Consider the following 12365-nt stretch of genomic DNA (forward strand, 5'->3'; position numbering starts at 1 on the left):
AAGTATATCCCAAATCTTCCTACAAATGAAATATAATTTTCTCTCAGAACTTTTTCACTCATTAAAAAAAAAGATGTTTAATTTTTCTGTCAGTTGAGGCTTCATATGTTAAATACATTTTACATTTCAACAAACCTTACTGGCATATTGATGGAATACTCGAGACAGAAGCTCTTTCGCAAGTACTAGCTTAGAAAAGTGTAAGCTGAATTACTATGAGCACACTTCTAAAACCAGACTTCATTATCCCCAAGCACAGTATATATGTATACGCCTTTTCATTTGAACCAAAAGTATGGTTTCTTGTCAAAAGGAGATTGTAGCCTCCTTGAAGGCACGTGGTGGTAATGTCTTCCATCTTTTTATTTCAAAAACTCAGCACAATCCCTGGCATAGGAAGAACCATATGATTAAATGAATAAATTCATGAATTAATACAAATTGCTTCTCAAGCACTGTGTGTTTATCCTAGATGTGGAAGCAACATTTTCTGTTATTTCTGATTTTTCAAAAGAAAACCTTAAGTGAAGTAGTTCTGGAAGAAATAATATTTATAAAACTCTTCATTAAACTTATCACTCGTTCACCAATCAAGAAATATTTCCTGAAAACTTATAACGTGTCAAGTACTGCACCGTGCGCTCAATGTTGACCAAAACAGAGCCTTACCCTCATGAAACTTCTACAGTAAGCGTAGAGATAACTCTGTTTAGGATAAAAGAAAAGCTTCATCTCATTTTCTCCTAAGTACACTCCTCAGTCACTTATGATAGAACGATATTCAAATTTCAAATACTTTGTGGAATCTGCAGTAGCCAAATGGTGGCTCATGCATCTGGACCACAGGACTACCTAGTGAACAAGGCAGCCTGACCTAATAACTATAAAAGTGTGTATCTTCCTAGTCTTTGAAAAATGGTTCTGCCTGTGCCAGAAACTTCTGCTTCACAAATATGGCAGTGCCCTTTAATAAAAATAATTTAAAATTAATTTTGATAATTATAATACTAGTGCTGGTAGTAATAACATAGGTGAGGATGATGATATCCACCACAACAACTCACACTTACTGAGTGACTGCCTGGCACTTTGCTAAAAGTTTTACGTGGATCATCTCTTGTAATCATCCTCTCAAGTTTAGGAAGTAGGTTTTTGTATTATCTCCATCTGCCAGGTAAAGAAGCTGAAGCTTAGAGAGTTTAAGAAATGTGCACATAGCCACAAAGCAAATAGTGGAGTCAGTATTTGAACTCAGATCTATCTGTTGGTAGAATCTGAACTTGTAATCACATCTTCTATAACCTCCTACACCAAAGGTGATAGCATAAATAATCTAAAAGACAAAAACAAAAACCAAAAAAAAAATCCTTTTCTATTTCTCTTTAAATGTTGAAACAGTATATGAGATTTTCCTGCTTCTTCTAATACATATAACTAATGATGTTGCATTTTCATAGACATTAAAAACCAATTATATGTTTTTATCTATTCTGTGACCTAGGATGGTCCAGATGCAATAGAACAGAAATCATATTTTAAGTCTGACCTCAGTTTGACCTAGGCACTTCAAGCAATTGACTACCTGGTCCTAATGTGCAAGTATCCTGAAGACCATGGAAATGTGTGTGAACACAACATTAAGCACAAGCATAAGAGAGGGGCAAAAAGAAGCTAAAATTCTTGGTATTGCATGTTAGAGAGCATTGCACCAATAAATGACCTGCAGTCATTCCAAAAATCTTGGTAATACATGTATATTTTCAGACACTCATTTTCTCATTTCCATGTGAAAAGCTGATTTTCAGTCCTTTGGACTAAGCAATGTTTTGTAAGCCACAGAAAATTTCTTCTCCAGGATTTTCGACCCTCCTCTCACATCGCCATAGCCATTCATTCAATTAATGAACATTTATTGAATTATTATGTGCCAGGCACTATTCTAGATGCTGGATATTCAGGAGGGGCAAGAGGGCTGAAATAGCTCAGCTTCAAAGGGATGATGAAGGGAGAAGGAAAGAAATTAACATTTTTCAGCAACTTTTATATTTGAGTCACTGTGCCACATGCTTTACACACATATGCCATTAATTTCCAAAAACAACCCTAAAAGGTAGCTAAGTAATCCTCCAGTCCAAAGATGAGGAGCTTCAAGTTCAGACTTAAGTAATGCATCTAAATCCACACAGGTTAGAAACAGTGGACTATAGATATGAATCCAAGTCTATCTAAGAATATATCAAAGAATATTCTGTTTCCATTGTGGTTCCCTCTGTTTCACCATCTCTCTTTGTAGTGCCCATTTTATCTGGCTCTCAGTCACACTCGTCATCCTACAATGGCCGTTGAAATCAGGATCACTTTTATCCATTATATGTAAAGTGAGATTAATTCCTGCTCAAATGGTCTCTTACTTGCATCGTCTGTGTTTACATAACCATATCTATATATCCCTCTTTATATGCAGACATTCATTCCACAAATTTGTGTTGGTTGCCCAGTAAATGCTAGCAACATTTCTAGGCCAGAGAAAATTGTAATGGAGCTTATATACAAAAGCACAAAAGTAAATAAAATAAAAGTTTCAAGAAATAAAGAGTATAATTTCAGAGTGGAAAATGCTATGAAGCAAATTAAACAATTCATACACACACACTATATATACATTGAATGTATAAAACATATATGCATAAATGCAAATATACCTTCCCAACAGAATTTTTGGTTTAGCTATACAGTGTATATATAATTAATAACTAACTTTATTAAAAGTCATCAAGTCTTTTCTACCATATTTCACTTTCTAATTGTCTGATAAATACTAGATCTGATACTCATAGAATTAAACAAATATACAAAGAAACAAAAAGAAGTGCCCATGCCAACATAAAAGGGTAGAAAATATCTGAAAACTGTTAATATCAATTTGTTAGTCTCACTCATGACACACGGTTCCATTGTTTTAAATAGCTCTTTTGGTGTTACACTCTAAAAAATGTAGGATTGCTTCTGGGGAAACCCAAACTGAGATCAGATTTATCTCCTGAACACACACATCATCAGACATGTGAGAGAAAATTTAATAGGGCTACACTGTGGCCAAAATCTATTAGTGAGAAAAAAATCCACTGTGTTAAAGGTGAAAATAACATATATTTAATGCAAGGGTGATGTCCAAAATAAAGGATAAAGTTTACAAATACAAAAAAGAAGGGTATGTAAAGTTTTGAGAGGTAAATTAAAACACAAGCTCATTTAGGAAGATCACAGATAAGATAGTCTGTAAATTTTCCTGTTATCTTTAATAAAATATATTAAGAATACTAGGATGTATGTCATCATACTTGTGTTTAATGTGGCATTAACTCATAAGTCATTGTTTTTTTAATAGAATAAAATCAGTTACTTGCTCTTCTAAGGAGACATGTAATTAGGATTTTGATAATTAAACCCTAGATGAGGCATTTGGTTTATCTATGCCCTAAATGTCAATAAACTATGCATGTACAACTTTTAAAACTACGTCTTAATTAGTAGCTTAAAAGAAAACTAATTGTGAAGGCCAGGAAATTAAATTTTTTAAAGTTGTTCAAAGTTGATCAATGAAAGTCACCTAAATATCCAGTTTTAAAGTATAAACATCGATCATGTATAAAGGACAATGAATTGTTTGCCACATCACTTTAAGTATTTTAGTAAAGCTCTTCGCAAATTTCAGCTCATATAGAGATTGGTCTACATTAACTTAGTCACATGATTTTCTGCTTGTGTAGCCCAATCTCCTTAGCCAATGAAGCATGCCCCAACCTCATACTTCACTGGGCCAGGAGGTATCCAGATCTTTGCTCAAACCTTGTGGTGGTTCTGACTGTGAGGGTGTTTTTGGATGAGAATAACACTTAAATCCGTAGACCAAGTAGAGCAGATTGCCTTCTCTAATGTGGTGGGCCTCACCCAATCGATTGAGGGCATGAATAGAACAAAAAGGATGACCCTCCCTTAAAATAGAGAATTCCTCCAGCCTGATTGCCTTCAAACTGGGACACTGGCTTTTCACTGCCTTTAGACTCAAACTGAAACATTAGCTCTCTTGGTTCTAAAGCCATCAGACTTGAACTGGAACTACACTATCAGCTCTTCTGGGTCTCCAGCTTGCCGACTAACCCTAAAGATCTTGGGAGTTATCAGCCTCCTTAATAGCATGAGCTGATTTCTTATAACAAACAAATAAATAAATAAATAAATAAAACATATATTTAATAAAATATTTACATATAATTTGAGAGAGATATATATATGTGTCTCCTATTGGTTCCATTCTCTGGAGAAAACTGATTAATATACCACCCATACCCACCACCAAATAAGCAGCAGTTTCTTTCCCGTGCAACTAACTTCATGAAGATTCCTCTATCCTTGACACTCCCTCACACCAGCTCTGCCTGATAAAATCCTACAGGTTCTTTACACCTTCACTCAGAGGTGTCCTCCCTCCCATGAAGCATCAACAGGTAGGATTTTTCCACACTTTGCACACCATAGCGCATTAACACTATTTTCTTTCACATCATGCCTGTCTATGGTTGGTCAGCTAGCAGAATTCTTCCAGGACAATGTCCTATACATCAAAAGTAAATATCTAAAGGGCTAGAAGACATTGTCACAACATAATACAGCAGGGATCATTTCTGACTAGGTAAAACCCAGAGGAAATCTTAGTTGTATGACCAAGAAAGAAATCATTTCAAATTCTCAGGACCTTTGTTTCTAACATCAAAAATAAGGGATTGGGCTACGTAAACACCAAATTCCAGCTTGACATTTCTATGGCTCCATTAACAAGTCAATCAACAGTAAACACTCACGTGACACAATATTCATTTCAAAATTATTAAAACTACTATTATATTATGAAGTCAAAAGAATAAAATTCTTCTCACTTAAATGCAATGATTTACAATTGCCCACATTCTCTCTGAACCCTTTTAAGACACAACCCCAGTGTGGAAAAACAAGTAATAACGATTCAAAGAAAGCAGCATGCCTTGCCAACACAATGGTCCTTAAAAGATGGATCAAGGAAATACAAATAGCCTCAGCCCACACCTGCACTTTCTCCCAATCATTATCAGTTTTAATGTCTCTCCTGACTACAGTCTCTGTGGAACTGTCCACGTGGGCTCCTGCCTTCTGAACACTGATACGTAAAGAATTGTTAAAAGTACCAAAGATTACACGATCAAAAGTCAAGGTTTCTGTTTATTTATATGGCTCTGCCCACCACCACCTTTTTCAGCATAGAAATGCAGCACACAAAAAGGCTCTATCATGTCGGTATCCATTTATTCCAAGGACTCAACCATTTTATAAGGCTTTGCAAGTAATCTTCACTCAGTACCAGAATTGTCAGCAAGTTTGTTCTGTGTTGGCCACCCTTCCTTTTGTTCCAGTCTTTCATAAAAATCCTTTTGTGTGACAGTCAAGCAGCTGTGCTTTGTTCTTTAATGTTCCTACCCTGGATCCCCAGCCGAGACCACTTTATAACATAAACGGCAAAGTACCATTTTCACAGCGGGGACAACTGTGTTCATCTTCAAAAAGAGGCATTAATAAAATGAGACTGTAATGAACATGCTAATTCTGATCACAGGGTACTGCACAATGGCGGAGAGTCGACTGCCTTCTCTCTGAAAGATTGTAAAAGTTGCTGTGTTTTTTTTTTAACAACTGCTATAATGGCTTACATTTTTTGAAACAGACATATTATGCAAACATTTCTCTCCATGTCCCAATGAAACGCCTTCTCTGTCTCATCCAACTACTCACTGTGTGTTTTACTATCTCAGTAACAGTCACCTTCAGGGAGCATATTTTTCCATCTTGCCAAAAATGACTTGCTGAAACAGGGATGTCACTGAATGATAGAAAGCTAGACATAAGTGATCTGAGTGATCACGACTCCAATGCCTTTCCTGGGCAAATGAGGCAAACAAACAAACAAAAAAAATGGGAAGTTAATACATTTGCTCAAGGTGCTACAGCTATTTGGGACAGAGCCAGAGTTAAAACTCAAATTACCTGAGACCTAGACTTGGGTCCTTTCTACACTGTGTTATGTCTTGATAGCGGTCGATCATTCATACAATACGAAGTATTTATACGTGGAGCAGATACTCAAGCACAAGTATCAGGTCATAAAATACATCTGCTAAACTAGGTAACTGACGTGTCTCATATTTGATCAGCTAGCTTTTTTAGACAATAATTGTACTTTGGATATGTTCTAATGACAAGCTAGTTTCCTATAAGCAGATAAAAGCAATGATGTTATATATTATACCCTGTTTTGTTGTGGTAGTGCTGGTGATGGTTTGGGGGGCAGTGCTATTTGGGAACAGGTAAGTTTCTGAAAACAACCTACTAAGTTTAAAAAAACACAACATATTACATGCTGTTTTAGATGACAAAAAAATTCAAGAAACATGACATTTAGTCAGACAATTAGAGAAAAGTTGATCAAATTTTTCTAGAATTTTCTCTTAGAGAAGAGGAATTATGTGAGCAAGAAGAAAGGATTCTTGATGTCTTCCCACTTGCCTGAAGCCAGCAGGTGGTCCTGGACTCTTATGAGAAAGAAAAGACTATGGATGATGATATCTCATTTTCCCTGCCCAGTGGCTGATATTTTCATCCTCAGTTATCATTACATAAATTTCTGTTTTTCTCCTCATATCTTTGTTCAGGAAGAAATGTGGCCAGTGAACCAAAGATTCAGAAAGAGCTAGTTTCATCTGGATGATGATCCCTCTTAAAACGCCCTCTTTGGTCCTGTGCTTGCTCCTCACAGAAAGCCTAATATCTAAACCAAAGTCCTTAGCAGAATTCTACAAGTAGGTAAAGCGCAGTCCTTAATAAACTCTCAGTGAGATCTGTGGGCTTCACTTAAAGTTCTTTCAGGAGGGAGACGTGTATGACACATATTGTCAGCCTCCCAAAGTTCTATAAAACTAGGGAGCTGGTATTTGCTTGTGTTTCCACAGCAGGGCAACCGAACAAATTTTAAAAATGACCTAGAGGCTATAAATATCGCATTCAACTCCCCCTTCTCCCACTACTTCTGTGAACTACAGTCTACAGTGTATAGACGTAATTGCCCAAATATCTCATTCCAGGACACATTCAACCCGAGCTTATAGTTATCCTTCCTTATGAAAACAGTTTTTCAGAGCTAGGGTAATTTGAAATGAGCTACAGCGGGAAAGCTGTCTCTGAAATATCCCCTTCAATGCACATGGATGGGCAGAGTATTATTTCAACGTCTTCTGCACGAGCCACACAGGTCAGATGTTTAAAACTCTAATTAATTAGGTTCTCTAGTAGCTTGTGTGAAATAAATTAGTGATCTCCATCCAGTCCACTTAGACCAAACCCAGTGTGACAGTTGGCACATTTTTGGCATTGTCAACAAAGTAGGGGAAAAGTAAGTGACCCATGTGAACAAGACGGGCATCTGATGAGGGCCACTGGGTGCACATGTAGAGTGGTCTCCATCTACCGCAAAGCAGAGAGCTTAAGCGTCTGCCGACAGGATTTCCAAAAGAAAGCGAATTTACAATGGGCACAAATCTCATCAAGCGTGGTATGAAACTTTTCACATTCCTTTAGTTAACTGCTCACAATGTTCATGTACTACGAATGTCACTTTAGCATTGGAATATTTTTAACACATTATTATTAATAGAATTATCAGCAGTTATATAGAGGTAACTCTAGGAAATAAACATAGTTCCCAGCCCCATGTATTTCATCCTACAAGGAGATATGAAAGTATTCTATTTTAAGGTTATGTTTAGACTATTTTTCCATTATCCAAAATACCTTTGAGTTTTTCTCATGAAACATTTCCAAACTTGCTAAACATAGTCTTTAGAAAAATAAAGTTTAACTACTTTACTGGAATCATAAATTTTCATACAAATATACTTAAGTATGACAGATATTCACATAGAAAGTCAAGATCATATTAAAATTTCAAATGCATTTGTTTTATGCAGGGACTAGTCAGATAAAAGAAGATGAGTCGGGGAAACCCTAGTGAGCTGGGAGGCACGAAATCATAAATCCATATGAACGTCTAAGTAAAGTGATATTTCCTCCAACTTTTTGTTAATGTCTTCATCAAATGCATAAAGATTAAATCAAGCCAAAATGACTGCCATTGCTTCCTTTTAAGGGGTTTGTTTAAGGAATTCAGAAGGCAAAAAATAACCCAAAAAGTTTGTGATAAATTTCATTTTATTGTACCTCTGTAATACACTTTCTACATAATAGCATTAGTTGTAAACTAGGTGAATAAAGATTAAAATTTTAAAAGAAGATCAACAGGTGAGTCTGATTTTGCTTTAGATGGGAAGACCTTAAAAAATGATTCTACAATGTTCAGATCTTTTATCTAAGTTTATGTGAATATGTACGTATATTCACATATATACATACTTTTTGTAATACACATGATAGTATGTATAAACACAGTCTCTAAGGTTCCTTTCAGTTCTAAAAGCTGCCTTCTAACTCCTGTCTGCTCTTTTTTTTCTAACACCTATTCTTGCCTGACAGATTTTATTCCTCCCTTTACTTTTTCAAATATTTAAAACACATTTATTTTAAACTCCATTCATATGGTTCAATTATCTGTAGTTCACAGACTATGATTTCTAATCTCATTGGAGCTTACCGTCCCTCATGGGTTCGAACTGGCTTTCACACTTCTAGAATTAGTACTCATGAGCCCATTTGATATGAATGACCTAATCTGGGGTCATATGCCCTGCACTGTGGGAATGCCTCTGTGGGGTAAATGTTTACATAGCTGCCTATTCCACATTCTATGAAATTCACTGTTTCCGACCAGCTTTTATGTTAGCTTCTAGGTTCTGAGTATCGCACTATAGGAATAGCGCTAGAAGTCTCATCTTTATGCAGAAAGCTGATCTGCCTCCTCTTACTCCCATCTTATTTTATATATGCCTGGGTCCTGCTGGAGAGTTAAAACTCCAGCCCTAAAGCATATTGCCCATTCCGTTATCATCTTGGGTTTATAAGATTCAAATTGTCTTTTCTCTGGAGATTCTCTCTTTGTTTTTAGCACCTAGAAATCTCTCTTTCTTGTTTGCAAGCCTAACCACGCATTTAATATTATTTTCAGAAATTTTATAATATCTCTGTGTTTTTACAGAGGAAGAGAGAACTTCCTGTATGAACTAGTTTGTCATAATGGCCAGAAAGATAGCTCAAATCTGACTTGTCTTTAAGCAGAATTCTGTTACATGTATTTAAAAGATTTCTATCCAGTTGGTCAATATTTTCTCTAAGACTTAGTTAGACATTTTTATTATTTAAAACACATTTTTGGAGGCATATGTAAATAATCTCATTTTCTAGGCTTCTTGAATTAACTAATTAATTTTGGTACTAAATAGACCTAGAAGGAGATGTTTTTGATTTTATAAAACATACAAAGTAAATACATCCCTCAATGGAGAAAAATGGAATGGAGGAGAAATGTTCTTAATCTATATATGTTCCTCTGTGATTACTAAATATTGACCTCTTCTTTTCAATTCCCTTCATTTTAGGGAATAGAAATTCCCATTATAAGAATGTCTATTCTCCTAAGTCCTGGAATCAAGCAAAATGAAGTTCAAAACAAAATAAAACAAAGAAATAAAAGAATGCATAAGAAAGAGATAAAGGCACAGAAGTGCTTGTCTGGAAATGTCAACTACTAGGTAAGCCAAATCAGGCAATGTTCTTATCTCCACTCAAAAGACTAAATTAGACATATACAACAGAATATCACAAACCACTAGCCTTTATTCTCTGGTACTGTCATTCTAAAGGAAGTCTAGAAAGTAGACACACTCTCCAGGAGATCTGGCAGGTCATCCCATGCTTTGGTCAAATTGCATAAGCCACATAGCCAGAAACACGGAAGGGGACATACCATTTCCATTAACTTTGCATCAACAGATGTTAGCTCTAAAAATATAAAAGACTGAAATAACACATTTTTTGACAGAAAGAAGAAAGGTGTCTGTCTTGTTCTTGATTCCTCTCCTTCAGAGGAACTCATCTTTATGTAGAGGATGTTCCTTTAACTTTGCAAACATCAGTGTCAGCTTTGGTAATTTGTAAGACAGTAGTTGCTGACCTCAGTATTAAAAATCCATACACGAGTAATATTAACATGCAAAAGAGTAGCATACCCTATTTCTTTTCCAGGTTTGCTACCAAAAACCAAACTACTATCTAACATTTGAAATCAGAATTTCTTGGGATTTTCTTCTCTCTCCTTCATTAGCATTTTTCAAGACACAGGAGAGAAGGCTCTCACTGTTTGTTTAAAAGTTTGACCCTTACAAACATTTTATTTCAATTAGTTTCCCATTAAAGTGTCATGACAATGCTTGTCTTTTCAATGGTCCTACAAAAGAACACCTGACATAGAGACTTCAACAATGACACAAGCAACAACATGGCATTTGAGTCCTTACCACGCAAAACTGTGAGTCTGGTGGATACACTTATTTCTCCCACGTTATTGGAGGCCACACATTCATAAATGGCCTCATCCCTCGGAGTCCGTAAGGGTTGTATTCTGAGAACTGATCCAGATCCATCGTCAAACTCTATTACCTATTAGAGGAAACAATAGCTGTCACAGGTGTTGTTACAATCGTCTACCTCTCAGCTAAACCTCTTAGTGAGTGCAATGGTGAGCCAGCCATCAGGCTCAGAGTAAACTCCACAGCATTTTGAGACTGAATTTTGATACAGTTGTGAAACAGAACATTTGGTCTAATTTAATGAATCTTCTTCTGAACAAAGGGAAAGACATGAAACTACATATGCAAAAATATAGATTTCTAGTCTCTACTGAAAACCATGCAAGCTTTACTCATGAAAATCTTCTAGTATATGTATGTAGGGCAATTTGATCCTGTTAAGTTTGCCGCTATGATGGATAAACTTCTCAAATTATTCTGTTTCTGACAGCACATATGCACATACAGATCCATTCAAGAGTTGGACTGTAAGGGGAAGAAATAATGTATGCCACCACAGATAGCTCTTCTGGTTGAAAGTGTCTCATCCTGAACAGTATAGATGAGCGAACCATGAAGAGAAACTGCATAAATCTAGCACTTACGCAGCCAACGAGACGGCTTTCACAACCCAAGAGCTTGATGGCGTGCATTAATTTTGTCATAAATCATTCCAGTATTTGTTCTAGCTTAGCATTTTCTGCATTTTTAGGGCATTTTTGCTGTAAAACGGAGGCTTGCTTCACCAGGCAGAAAATTAATGTCCTAAACAGTAAGCTTGAATTCACTCTCATTATGAACTCTACTTTGAAACAGTTTAGCAATCCTAGGTATTTGTCAGCTAATTCAAGCACTCCTTTTAAAAAGAGACGATGATGATATTGATAAATATGTGTACAAAACTGTGGAGTCCTCTACTTGTCTTTTCCGTAATTATGCTACGTTCTTTAAGCTGCTAACTGAAATGCTGTGCTGGCTTTTTTTTTTTTTTTTTGCATTTGCTTGTGAATAATACTTCCATGTGCCTAAATTGTGAATATTTTGAAATGCCTTATAAATACATTTATGGGATGCTCAATCCCAGATTTTGTACATGAGTGTGCATACGTCAATATATGGAAGAAAGAGACTGAATGTTTTTAAAACACGTTACATCCACTTTAAGTCCTTTCTGCATTCCATTTATCTTTTAAATTCACAACAATTGCCAAAATGTCCCACTTCTCAGTGCACCACAATTTATTGTCAACTCTACTAAGCATACATTTTAGAATGAATCTACTATGCATCTTGGGAGAGAAAAGCTTCATAGTTACTGGAATCTTTGTCAAATATGCAATAATTTAAGAAAAATTATTTATGAGCATCCTGTGGATTAATGTAGAGAAAGATTTAAACATCTTTAAAATCCATTTAAATTTTGATTAATTGTTACATCATTGAATTTTCATGTCTGAACTATTTCCTAGATTTAGAGCTATCCTCTTACAACAAAAACTATACCACACATTACAAGGTGGTGTTGTAATCTCCAACTTGAAAAGCCTATTGAATATCCACTATTGACTATTTACCTACTCTAGGCCAGACACTGTATTCAGCACTGGAGGTAGAAGAGAGAACAAAATCAGTGTCAGCCACTGTTCTCATGAGCCCTATAAAATAGTGAGACCAAAAGAATATACACACACTGTGACAGATAGCAAAGACCCAATCCAAGACTCAAGACCATTTGATGTAGGCAATTTATGTAAAACTAATTAA

The 12365-nt window shown here is 35.8% G+C and overlaps 1 protein-coding gene across 50 annotated transcripts in view; it reads right to left on the reverse strand.

Moving 5' to 3' along the window:
• PTPRD (protein tyrosine phosphatase receptor type D) overlaps positions 1-12365 on the reverse strand; it is a 2079533-nt gene that overhangs the window by 282472 nt on the left and 1784696 nt on the right. For all 50 annotated transcript variants that reach the window (XM_070590645.1, XM_070590643.1, XM_070590639.1 and 47 more), the window contains one exon: positions 10551-10692. In XM_070590645.1, the coding sequence (XP_070446746.1) occupies positions 10551-10692 (142 nt within the window). The remainder of the gene's footprint in view (positions 1-10550; positions 10693-12365) is intronic.

Source organism: Equus przewalskii, chromosome 22, assembly GCF_037783145.1.
Source record: "Equus przewalskii isolate Varuska chromosome 22, EquPr2, whole genome shotgun sequence".
Lineage (NCBI taxonomy): Eukaryota > Metazoa > Chordata > Mammalia > Perissodactyla > Equidae > Equus > Equus przewalskii.